The 13,067-nt window shown below is 42.7% G+C and overlaps 1 protein-coding gene across 1 annotated transcript in view; it reads right to left on the bottom strand.

Moving 5' to 3' along the window:
- Nucleotides 1-13,067, bottom strand: part of PI4KA (phosphatidylinositol 4-kinase alpha) — a 123,026-nt gene that overhangs the window by 79,652 nt on the left and 30,307 nt on the right. The window contains exons 4-10 of the mRNA XM_047698289.1: nucleotides 10,454-10,542; nucleotides 8,223-8,295; nucleotides 7,365-7,624; nucleotides 6,744-6,810; nucleotides 3,154-3,302; nucleotides 694-759; nucleotides 30-126 (exon numbers count right to left, since the gene is read on the bottom strand). Of these exons, the coding sequence (XP_047554245.1) occupies nucleotides 30-126; nucleotides 694-759; nucleotides 3,154-3,302; nucleotides 6,744-6,810; nucleotides 7,365-7,624; nucleotides 8,223-8,295; nucleotides 10,454-10,542 (801 nt within the window). The remainder of the gene's footprint in view (nucleotides 1-29; nucleotides 127-693; nucleotides 760-3,153; nucleotides 3,303-6,743; nucleotides 6,811-7,364; nucleotides 7,625-8,222; nucleotides 8,296-10,453; nucleotides 10,543-13,067) is intronic.

Below are 13,067 nucleotides of genomic sequence, written 5' to 3'. Positions count from 1 at the left end.
AGTCACATGTGGGCACAAACCATCCATACCTTTCATGTAGTACAGAGTGTCACGCAGCATCTTGAACATGGCCACGTAGAGAGGGTCGCTGAATGTGGTGTAATAGAGATCAGCGCTAGGGTTGGCCTGTGAAGGAGCAGAGACATGTGACTACACCATGGAAATTCTCCGGACCTCCCTCTGCCTTATAGGGTGAGGCCCAGCTGAGTGAGTATTATATTCCTGACGTAGCATTACAGAGATGGAGTCACCGTTTATCATGATTCACCACTTGGAACAGTTGAATTCCTCTCCTCCCTCTCTTAAGCATCAGGCAGAGGAAAACAAAAGACTCAGGCTGTTCAGAGATGCCTGTGGGGGGTCACCACTGCACCCTCCAAACCTCCACATATTGTTCTAATGGAAAAAACCACCCTCCTCTCGCTGAAAACTCACCATCTTTGGCTGTCTTACAGGAACCGGAGAAGGAGAAAGACCGCCAAGCGGCTGTTAGACCACTGTGAGGTGATCGATTTAAAAGAGGCAGCACAGAGCAAGCTCTCAGGGGAAGGCTGTGTGGCCACTATGGGGACACTAAGCTGAAAGCTCACTGACAACCTGTCACTCCAGTTCCCACCCACAAACTCTTCCTGTTCTCTCTACACACAGGCTCACATCAGGCTGATCTCAGGATGGTGACCCGAACAGATGTACCTCTATCACGCTGGCTACGACTGCATCCAAGGATTTGAGAACAGGCTCCTCGACGATCTTCTTCACCTGTCAGAGGAAACAAGACCTCATGAGGCACCTGATGAACACAGGGAGACAGAGATGCCAGCTCCCTCTAATAAAGAACAAATCATGTTGACAGATGAAACCATATAACGAGCTCATGAGATGAGAAATGAGATGGAAATGACAGGTCAACAATATACCCATTATGGCTTCACATCAAACTATAACACAGAAAATGTCCTCAATTCTACCATCACTTGGAACTTGTCTTCCTGCCCTTGAGTGGAAAAACATGAAAACGGGAAAGGAACAAACTCCCTCAAATTTGCTGACATTAGATTTCCATTTCCAAGATGTGAAAGTATTCAGACTCTAGGCATCACTGACAATGCACCCAAACCTCCTCCCAGACATCAGGGACACCTTCCCAGCCAGTCCTCGGCCCTGATGACTCCTCCTCGTCCTCTTGCTACAGGCCTGGTGCTCCAGCCCTCTGGAAGCTGCCTAGCTACTCCAAATGCAGCACCCATTCTAGATTTCTAATAGAAGCACTTATTTCCACCCATGCTCTGTACTAGCATTTAGTACAGGAATGAACTGTTCTGGCAACCACAGAGCCTCCTGATAAAACTGTCTGCCACCCCAACTGTAGTTCTTTTTTTTTTTTTAAGATTTTATTTATTTATTTGTCAGAGAGAGTGAGCACAGGCAGACAGAGTGGCAGGCAGAGGCAGAAGCAGGCTCCCCGCTGAGCAGGGAGCCCGATGAGACAATGATAGAGGAAATGAAAGGAGAAGAAATGAAAAACTGCCTAGAAGAAAAGCTAACCTTGAGAAGTTAAAACATACTGGGAAAAAGAACCGCCTTTATCAAAGAATGTGAAACACGCAGCCTTCAATTGGGATTTCTGACGTGATACTAGGAAGAGTTAGTTACCTGACCATCTGAGAAGGCCACCCAGGCCTTTGGTCTGGGACACTAACAGAGAGGAGCGGTTTAGGGAGAGTTTTCCTTCTTGAGGGCAACTTCAAAAACATTTATAGGCTATTTAGTAATTCACTGTGGCTCTATCCTCATTAATTATTGCCAATGCTTTCATGCTTTGTTGTGTTTTTTTAAAGTCGGCTCCCCTCCCAGTATGGAGCCCAACTTGGGGGCTTGAACTCATGACACTGAGATCAAGACCTGAGCTGAGGGGCGCTTGGGTGGCTCAGTCGTAAGCGTCTGCCTTCGGCTCGGATCATGATCCTGGGGTCCTGGGATCGAGCTCCGCATTGAGCTCCCTGCTCAGTGGGAAGCCTGCTTCTCCCTCTCCCACTCCCCCTGCTTGTGTTCCTTCTCTTGTTGTGTCTTCTATCAAATAAATAAATAAAATCTTAAAAAAAAAAACAAAAAAAAAGACCTGAGCTGAGATCAAGAGTCGGATGCTCAACCGACTGACCCACCAAGGTGCCCCTGCTTTAATGTCTTCTTAAATCTTCAGCCTAAAACCAGCTCCTGCAGGGATTTATGTTCACACTCCACACTGAGGGAGACCCTCTCATACTTTTCAAAGATGAAAGTCTCATTTTTAGAGTCTGTCCCTGATAGCATCTTTATCCTTATCTACCCACTTGAATCTGTCTCAAAGCAACTCAGCTCAATCATAACAACTTCAGAGTCCCTGGATCAGAGACCCATCTATTTCAGAATTGGGACAACGGCACCAATGCCTTCTCTGATGCTACTTCAGAGGTCAGCCTCAGCCCGAGGTATCCAAATACGAAAAAAAAGGTTTTGTATTGATCTAAAAATATCAGCCAATGGGAGGGAGTCCAGAGGAATAAGGAACTAGACTTGGGGTCAGATTCCCTGGGCTGAGTCCCAGCCCTGCCCTTGGCTGATGGATCCTTGATGTATCTGGCACTGATTGCCTCACCTCTAAAATGGGGATGAATCCCCACCTCTCCCACATGAGCGCTAAAATGAGTCAATGAAAACGTTACACAAATGACTTCATGTGTTACTCTCTCCTTCTTCCAACAAAAATTTATGACTTCTAAGTTATATTCTGAAATACTGAAAAACTCCTAGTTTTTCTTTTGGAAAAACAAACAAACAAACAAACAAACAACCAGGGTTTGGCGTCCAGGTGGCTCAGTCAGTTAAGCATCTGACTCTTGATTTCAGCTTAGGTCCTGACCTCAGGCTTGTGAGATTAAGCCCTGTGTTGGGCTCCACGCTCAGCATGGAGTCTGCTTGAGATTCTTTCTCCTTTTCTCCTTTTCTCTGTCTGTCTACCTCTGCCCCTCCCCGACCACTCACTGATCTCTCTCTCTCCATGAAAAATCAAACCAAAACAAAAAGAAAAACCAAAACAAATGCCATGCTTATACCACTAGCAATTTTACTGACTGAGATACACAGGTTCTGTTTAACCACGGATATTTTCCTTACCAAGTTTAAAAGTTCTCGAAGCATTTCTAGTGGAATATTAAACTCCTTATAGGTGATGCCATTGAAAAGAGGAGAAACTGAGAAACTGGAACTGATGGTGGAAAAGTAGTAATCAGGCTCCAGGGCACTCCCATCAGGTAAGTATGAGACTGGCAGGGAAGAAAACCAGAAAGTCAATCACAGTCACATATGACCAGGATACTTCCTCAAGCTGTTTCCCTTAGTAACCAACAAAGGCATAGATTTTGCTTTTGTTTATACGCCAATTCTTTTTTTTTTTTTTTTAATAAACAAGTAAAGGCTGGATTTCAAATCTCTGGAGAATGATACCTCTCATGAGAGTGTTTCACATCAAAGCTCAGATATAATCTGTCCTAGTATTTTCAACACAGACAGTATAACTTTATGTAGCTAGAAAAGAAAAAAGTATTACATTTTTTTTAAGTATTACATCTTTTTAAAGGTTGACATATGTAAGTTTCAGGTCCTCAGGACCCCAAGATATTTCACCACCAAAATTAGAACAAAAATTTACATTATTAGAGGTTTCAAAATAAGAACAAAAAGTCAATCATCTAATACTTATGAATAAATATGAACCCCAAAAGTCTATAACTGTTTGGAAGTTATCTATGATAGAAGACTATGACTAGAAAATAGTTAAGTTTGTAGTATTTTCGTATTAAATAGTGACAGACAATTACCAGCCCATTAAAAAACAAATAATACATTTTATTGCTTTCTGAAGCCCTGCATCACAGAAAAAGCAAAGAGTTGGGTTTATCCTGATTGTGTCAAAACTGGTGTGTATTTCTATGATGCTACTGATGTTCTGCTGACCTGATTACAGGCGAATGGGTCCCATGGGAGCAAACAGGCAACTTACAAAGAGGATGGGCAATAATATGGAGAGCAGTTGAGACACTGGAGGCCAACATCATAAATGATCACTGAAGGAGGGAATGAATGAGGAAAGAGTGAGAACAAAGCTGGTTTAAATAGGTAGGGAAGAAGGTAAGGAGTATGTGTCTGTGTATATGTCAAATGTGTATAAACAGATATATTTACACACACAGATATGTATATTTATTCATAAGTATTTATTTATTCATATTCACTCCCAAGTGCTGGATAAACACACACACACACACACAAACACACACACACAGGAGTATTATTCAGCCCTAAGAAAGATTTTGCTGTTTGCAACATCGATGAACCTGAAGGACATTACGTGAAGTGAATAAGCCAAACATGGACAGAAAATAAACTGCATGATCTCATGTGGACACTTTAAAAAGTCGAATACATGGGAGCAGAGCTGAGCAATCGTTACCAGGGGGCAGGGAGATGGGGGAAATGGGGAGATGTTGGTCAAAGGTACAAAGTTGCAGTTAAATAGTATGAATAAGTCTAGAGAGCTAATGTATAGCATGATGACAATATTTAATAATATGGCATCAAATACTGGAAAGTTGCTAAGAAAGCAGATTTCAGGTGATATCACTGCATTAAAAAAAAAAAGAAAAAAATGATAATGGTGAGGACATGATTAGAGTCATCACTTCACTATGTAAATGTATATCAAATCATGTTATATACCTTAAGTATATACAAGCTTATTTTAATAATAATAAAGAAGAAGATAAAATGTTTGTCATTAGAGGACGCCTTTCAGAAGCCATGAAATAGGGACTAAGGTAGAGATGGAGGCAAAAGACAGAAATGCAGAGTAAAGGATCTAAGAAATGGGATTCATGAAGGGAGGAGTCATTGAAAGTTTTTAAGGTAGGAATTATTTGTGCTTTTAAGAACTCTTTAAAAACATTTTTTTTTTAACTCTTTAAAAACATTCTTACAGCTCTGTAGAAAAGGCCCTGGAAAGAGAAGAAAGACCAACTGGAAGAAAAACCAGACTTGGGGTGCTGGGCTGGCTCAGTCAGTAAGGTATGCAGCTCTTTTTTTTTTTTTTTTTTAAAGATTTTATTTATTTATTTGACAGAGAGAGATCACAAGCAGGCAGAGAGGCAGGTAGAGAGAGAGGAGGAAGCAGGCTCCCTGCTGAGCAGAGAGCCCGATTCGGGGCTCGATCCCAGGACCCTGAGATCATGACCTGAGCCGAAGGCAGCGGCTTAACCCACTGAGCCACCCAGGTGCCCCAGGTATGCAGCTCTTGATCTTGGGGTTGAGTTCGAGCCCCATGTTGGGTGCAGAGATTACTTAAAAATAAAATCTTGAAAACAAAAGAAAAATCAGAGTCGAACAGGAGGTACTGGAGCAGAAAAGGAAGGAACAGTGTGCTTCCTGCTTGTCTTGACAATGAGGTGTACTTTCAAGAGCAGGAGTGGAGCTCACCGCTGAAGCAAAGAGGCCTGCTCAGCCTGCCTCTACTGGATGAGTGCAGGAAGTTCACACAGGTGGCCCACACCTGGGTGCACCCCTATCCTGGCCACTCTCTGGAAGTGCACCAAGAAGGGCTGTCCCAATGGAGAGGGGCCCATAAGTAGAGAGATCAGAAGAGCTGTTCACCAGGGAAAGCAAAGCCTTCAAGGGCACACCATGGCTGTCTTCAGATGCCCCAAGGACAGACAGGTGGCAGGGGCTGTTTAAAGCCTGGAGGGAGGGGCACCTGGGTGGCTCAGCTGGTTAAGCGTCTGTACTTTTTTTTTTAATAAATAGTACTTTTTTATAGAGCTTTGTGGATCACAAAGCATTATCACATAATTTACTGAATTAGATTCATAGGATAGCCTTGTACAGTGTCAGCCATGTGGTAAAATTGCCTCTACCTTATTTTTGAGAGAAGAGTTAAGTGATAGGTTAAGTGATAGGAAGTGGGGAAACCAGAATGCTATATCTATTCCATTTTTGGATCATGCTAATTACTAAAAGAGCATTTCTTAAAAGATGTGAAGGGAATTAAAAGAAAAAAAATGAGGAGAGACTCTGAATTCAAATAAATGTGGGCAGCTTTGCCTAGAGTGTCTCTTAGCTGTGTGAGAATGTACCCTGTGTTATAGTCTGTGTGTATGTTAGAATGTAAAGGCCAAGCTCACTCACTCAAAATCCTGCTGCTCCCAGAGAGAACCACTTGTGGTTGAATTATCCCTCCAGGCTTTATTTTATTTATTTATTTTAAAATTTTATTTATTTATTTGACACAGAGACAGACAGATAGTGACAGAGATAGCAAGAGAGAGCACAAGCAGGAGGAGAGGCAAAGGGAGAGGGAGAAACAGGCTTCCCACTGAGCAGGGAGCCCGATTTGGGGCTCGATCCCAGGATCCTGAGATCATGACCTGAGCCGAAGGCAGAGACTTTAACTCACTGAGCCACCCAGGCGCCCTGAGGGTCTGTATATTATCATCTGCACTTTACTGCACATTTGAAATATTTTAAAATTAAGAAGTTTAACAAAACTTAAAATTAAGAAGTTTAAACAAAAATAGAGTAAATGCTGTCTAAAAGTTTGACTCTCTAGATGCATGACAGCAGATGTTATTATCAGCATCTTTTACATCACGGTAAGTCACAGTGAACCTGCTCTCCAAGTACAAGGTCAATTTTCCTGTCAGAAAGGTGAAGCCCACCTTCAAAGTAGTGAAAGGCAGATCCTCCAGGGGAGCTGGGAGGGGGTATCCCGCGTTCAGGGCTGACCTGAAACACAAAACCACCTTACAGATTAGAAAAGGCCAAACTGCTGTCAGTTTCTCCTTAGACAAGATTCTCCCTGCCAGCCCAATGTTTGTACCTCCAGTCCTGGTCCACACCTTACCTCCTCCCTGAAGCCCACCTAAGCTAACTGTTCTCTACTGTATACCATGTCCCTAATTTCTTCGTGCTTAGCCATAGATTTTATACTTCATTAGTGAGTTGAATTATTCTTAGCACTTGGTGTCTTGTCTCCCTTAACACTTAGCTTGTCTCCCTGAGTCAATTATGTACTTCTTAAAGGTACCAACTGTCTCCTACTCAGAATAGAGCTTGGCACCCAACTGCTAGGGAAAAAAATACTAGGAGATGACTAGGAGATGAAATCACTTATAAATCTTAAAAGTCCAAAGCAAGCCCATGTATTATTACACAGAATTCCAGTGAGAACCTTTCCTGTTTCATGAATTTCCTCGAAGAGCATGGCAGTGAGATTTTCTTCAGGTGAGCACTTAACAAGAGCTGACCTCTGTGCCTGCCTCCCAGGCACACAGCCCCACCTGAGAGATGCTGGACACACTGCTGGTCTTCCTCTTTAGGGTGCCCTCCTGACACACCGTCAGCAGATTGCTGGGGAGGATGGAGCGGAAGTCATTGAAGGATCGCCTCCGCACACCTTCAAGCTCCTCAGGGACTCGGAGGGAATGAGGAGGGACTTTGGGGAACAGTTTTGAAAGCAGAGACTCTTCCGTGTTGCTGTAACGCCCAAATGCTCGTGAGATTCCAATCAGGCATGGGATGGCGTATTTGCAAAGATATTCTAGAAGACGAAGTGAAAATGTTGCAGTATCAAAAGGCTGCCTGGGAGCGAGTTGTGCTGCACCAGCTGGTAACATTGGCTGACATCTCACAACCCACCCCTAGCAAATGTGGGTCAGAACAAGCCACATCAACAGGTCAGCCCAAGGGCTGACATGAACAACAACTTCAGACTACGTCTTTGTCACACACAGCTGTTCTCTCTGGGAGGTCTCAGTCTAGGCATGGTACACCCAAATCAGTAACACAGGTAGTCCTATTATCAGCTACCTTTACTACTTAATATATATCGTCCTCCTGGGATTATGTTGGTAGCCTTACACTAGAGGCAGTTGGGCATGTTATAAACGAAGAAACTGAGGCCCAAAAAGGGTGAGGTGACTTGTCTAAGGTCACCTGGTATTCAGGTAGCAGAGCTGTGCTCATGACCCCCAATGTGGCCTTTTAGCTAATACACAACAAAGGCAAACTAATAGAGGAAGGTTTCATCCATCAGGTATACAAACAGTAAAGCACAAAAAAGAACACTGGGAAAAGCAAAGGAAAAAAGTAATCACAAAGTCATTAAGAAAAAAAAAGCCTCAGATTTATAATCATACCTTTTTCTTGAATCTCCAAGGCCTGGCACATTCCCAAAAGGACATGCAAAACCTGCAAAAGTGCCTCTAAAATCTGTAATAGCCACAGAAACAGAAAAGACAAATTTATAAACAAAATCAGGTTAAGTGTCACAAAGTTCATTCAGAATTAGAAGGAGCTTTACACATTATATTCATACCCATATCTGTTACATATATCCCTGAATGATAGCTCTGGTGAGTGGCCAATCAGCTGAACTTCCAGGGACAGAAACCGGCCCTCTTGGGTTGGTCCAGAGTGCCCCCTAACTATGGGCCAATATTGTCCTCGGGCTTGTGACCTCTGGCCCTTGGAGCCACTCCTTTTTCCATATTCCAGAAACAGGTAATAGGCCCCCAAATATCTTTTTGTGGCAAATACCCCTAATTCTTTTAACCCATTCCTTAGGACTACACATGCTTTATGATGCTGAGTGCCTGCTTCTGATTTCATGATAGTCCCATGTGTCAAAAACAGTCTCAAATTGTGATGCTCAGGAAAATACATTAATATTCCAGGGATGTTGGGACTCACCCTGAGTAATCACCACACTCTAAACATATTCTAGACTTCCATCCACATGACGTCAGCGGTTAGCCAGCTGCTTCACTCTGCTGGCTCAATGAGCTTACAGATACCTAAAATACTTGAATCTTTTCTACACCACTACTGATGCTGTTGGCATTTTTTGCCTGTCATTGACGCCACCAAAGCTCAGGGGATTAGCTTTCGTTCATTGTCCTGGTCTCTGATTCCCAGCATTGTGTCATCTACAAATGAAACCAACTTGCTTTCTGAATCTTCATTTATGGCCCTGGCTTGATTTGCTTCAATAGTAAGAGGTGGAGGGGAGGCTAGGGGAGGCTTCTGCTGGGTCAGCACCCTCTAGGGTAGTCCAGACAGCTCCACAAACCTTCCAAATTGTTTTGACCTTTAGCCCATATTCTAGATCTAGGATTTCAGGAGGGTGTTTCTCTAATGTCTTGTTGAAGATCAACTAGACTGCATCTACCTTATTTCCCTCTACTACCAGTCTTGGAGGAAACCCCAGGCAAAGAAGAGAATAAAATTGTTCTCCTATGATGTGTTCCCAATCAAGGTAAATTTCTGACATGTTGCTGATGTTAAACGATGCTGAATAATATATGAAGATTTGAAAAGCAAGACTTTCTCCATTTCATGTATTAAAGTTATGCCATCACCTTTAGTATTGATGTTTTGATAAACGTTATTTACAAAAAAGCCCTTAACTTATAGCCTGTTAACTTCTGAAATAATGATATACAATTCTAATATATTTAGTTATCTCTTTGGCCAACCTATAAATAAAGAACCTAAACTAGGAAAGAAGGATGGAGAAGAACATTAATGGCAGAAATACTCTCAACAAAATTTACAGTTCAATTAAGTAAAGAGACTTTAAAAATTTAAAAAACAGATACAAGAACTCAAAAAGCATAACTAGCTGGGAAGGTTTAACATATAGATAAGCAACCAGCACTCCTTGGCAGGAACTGAGGATAACAGCATATATGAACTGATTTTCAAAAAAAAAAAAAATCTGATTAAGAAAAAGTTTAGATTATGATTGTATTCTTTAAGAAGAAGAGTCTGAAGGCATTTAAGTAACATTTCAACAAAATAAACTAAAATGAAAAAAATCTGAGCACTTAAAATCTGAATATAATTTCAACCATTCAGATAATTCCCTTCCATGAATGAATCCCCAACAGAGAGTCAGGAAAGTGAGGGGCATCTGCCTTTTGCTGCCAACCTGCCGACCTCACAGGACCATGGGGAAAGCTAAATGAGAAACAGTCAACGAGGTCACTGGGTAACCTGCAAAGTACTGTAGGCAAGTATTCAACGTTTCTTAGGTGTGTTAGTACAAAATAAATCAACTGAAACAACCTGATCACTTCAAAGGTTTTTTTTTACTCTTTTCGTTACTTTGGGACTCTTTTTGATTGTGTACAAATGCACTCCAGGGATGCCTGGATGGCTCAGTCGGTTAAGTGTCTGCCTTCAGCTCAGGTCATGATCTTGGGGTCCTGGGATTGAGCTCCCTTGCTCAGCAGGGAGTCTGCTTCTTCCTCTCCCTCTGCCCCTCCCCCTACTTGTGCTCATTTTCGCTCTCTCTCTCTCTCAAATAAATAAAAAATAAAATCTTAAAAAAAAGAAAGAAATGCACTCCAATTCACCATGCACTTACCTCATCCCTAAGTGAGGGGTCCCTATAAGCCACATCAGACAGCAAAGTGACCAAGCAGAAGCTGAAGCTCTCTGCAACCGGGAGGGTAGCTGGAAGGCACACAGACGCGAGTCAGATCATTACCACTGAGACACCGGGCCACCCCTACTGGCCATCTGATTTGTAAATTCCCTCTCTCACGGGGCCTGCTAAGGGACCAGTTTACAGGGATGGCTGCCCTCACTGAGGTGAACCTCAAAAGAATAGCTATGGGCCCAACATGGTTGGTGAGAAATACTTTTAACTTTTTTTTTTTTTTTAAAGATTTTATTTATTTATTTGACAGAGAGATCACAAGCAGGCAGAGAGGCAGGCAGAGAGACAGGAGGAAGCAGGCTCCCTGCTGAGCAGAGAGCCCGATGCGGGACTCGATCCCAGGACTCCGAGATCATGACCTGAGCCGAAGGCAGCGGCCTAACCCACTGAGCCACCCAGGCGCCCCTTAACTTTTTTTTTTTAAGATTTTATTTATTTGACAGAGAGAGATCACAAGTAGACGGAGAGGCAGGCAGAGAGAGAGAGAGAGAGAGGGAAGCAGGCTCCCCGCTGAGCAGAGAGCCCGATGCGGGACTCGATCCCAGGACACTGAGATCATGACCTGAGCCGAAGGCAGCGGCTTAACCCACTGAGCCACCCAGGCGCCCTAACTTTTCTTTTAATACAATGCTTTGGTTCAATAAACTTAAATGTTTTGGGGCCAATTTATAGCTTGAGATTATACAGTCTCCATTTTTTTATTCCTGACCTAGATTTCTACCCAGGATGAGAAACCAATCTTGGTAGAGTGTAAGAGATGGTATATGGAGGCTACCCAATTACTACCACTTTAAACTGAATTAAATGTTTATATTTCTTTTCTGCTTTATTTTGACAAGTGGAGAAAATCTTAAGAGCTTCCAAAGATTTGCTCTATTCCTAGTAGGTTTTTAAGCCCTTCCGCTAACGACCTCTTCATAGGGAGGTTCTCCGGAACATGGCCTCAGGATCAGGAAGGGATCACTGTACCTAAAAGACTAAAAACTAACCAGTGCTTCGATGGCATGCACCTTAAAAATATCAAAATCACTCCTGTACTGGGTGGCTCAGTGGGTTGAAGCCTCTGCCTTCGGCTCGGGTCGTGGTCTCGGGGTCCTGGGATCGAGCCCCACATTGGGCTCTCTGCTCTGCGGGGAGCCTGCTTCCTCCTCTCTCTCTGCCTGCCTCTCTGCCTACTTGTGATCTCTGTCTGTCAGATAGATAAATAAAATCTTTAAAAAAAAAAATCACTCCTGTATAGCTCTAATCGCTATTAAATACTAAATCAATTTTGAATTTTGAATATTTAACCAAGATCTATTCATAGTACATGGCAAAAGATTGTTACACATTCACTTCTGTACCTATAATTTTAAGATGCAGCTCTAGGTTCTTCTTTTTTTTTTTTTTTTTAAGGATTTTTTATTTATTTATTTGACAGAGAGAGAGATCACAAGTAGACGGAGAGGCAGGCAGAGAGAGAGAGAGAGGGAAGCGGGCTTCTTGCTGAGCAGAGAGCCCGATGTGGGACTCGATCCCAGGACCCTGAGATCATGACCTGAGCCGAAGGCAGCGGCTTAACCCACTGAGCCACCCAGGCGCCCCCTAGGTTCTTCTTAAACGTGAGTGTGATCAGAATCTCTGCAGGCTTATTAAAAGGCAGACTGCCAGCTTCCCTAGCCCCTGGGTTCTAATTCAGTAGCTGTGATGTGGGGACTGAGAATCTGCATTTCTGACAAGTTCCCAGGTGCTGCTGGCACTGCTAGTCCTGGACGGCACTTTGAGAACTACTCCTCTAGAGTTTAAAAGCATAATTCATACTGCCTTAATAAAAAACTAAAAAAGAGTGAAATGCTGCCTAATAATTGGAGATTTATGTATCTCTAACAATGTTTCCAACAGTGCTAAAACTTTCATCCTAGTGAGAGTCCATGCACATAGAAGTGATATTTGCTTTGAAAGAAAAGAAAACAGAATCAGCTTCTACTGGTATTCTGCTTCTCCCCAAATTAGACAACAGTGGTGGCCAGAGATGTTTGACTTTTTAGCAATGCTTTCTATTTAATCTGTAGTCCTTTAGGGTGGGAGGATGGGCAAAATAGAGAAAGGGGAATAAAAGGTACAAACTTCCAGTTCAAAGCAAAGAAGACATAAGGATACAATGTAAAACATAGGGAATATTGTCAGTAACAAGTAATGACTCGGTGTGGTGACAGACTGACAGACGAAAGCTGGTTTATCATTGTGATCACTTTGTAATGTATATAAACTTCGAATCACTATGTTATATGTCTGGAACTATTATAATATGATATGATATTATATTGCCAACTACCTTTCAATAAAAAAAAAACTGTAAGGGCGCCTGGGTGGCTCAGTCGTTAAGCGTCTGCCTTCGGCTCAGGGCATGATCCCAGGGTCCTGGGATAGAGCCCCGCATCGGGCTCCCTGCTTAGTCGGAAGCCTGCTTCTCCCTCTCCCTCTCCTCCTGCTTGTGTTCCCTCTCTCACTGTCTCTCTCTGTTAAGTAAATAAATAAAATCTTTAAAAAAAATAATTAA

Source organism: Lutra lutra, chromosome 12 (genome assembly GCF_902655055.1).
Source record: "Lutra lutra chromosome 12, mLutLut1.2, whole genome shotgun sequence".
NCBI lineage: Eukaryota > Metazoa > Chordata > Mammalia > Carnivora > Mustelidae > Lutra > Lutra lutra.
Note: the sequence above shows the minus strand (reverse complement) of the source record. Positions and strands in the feature narration are given on the sequence as shown.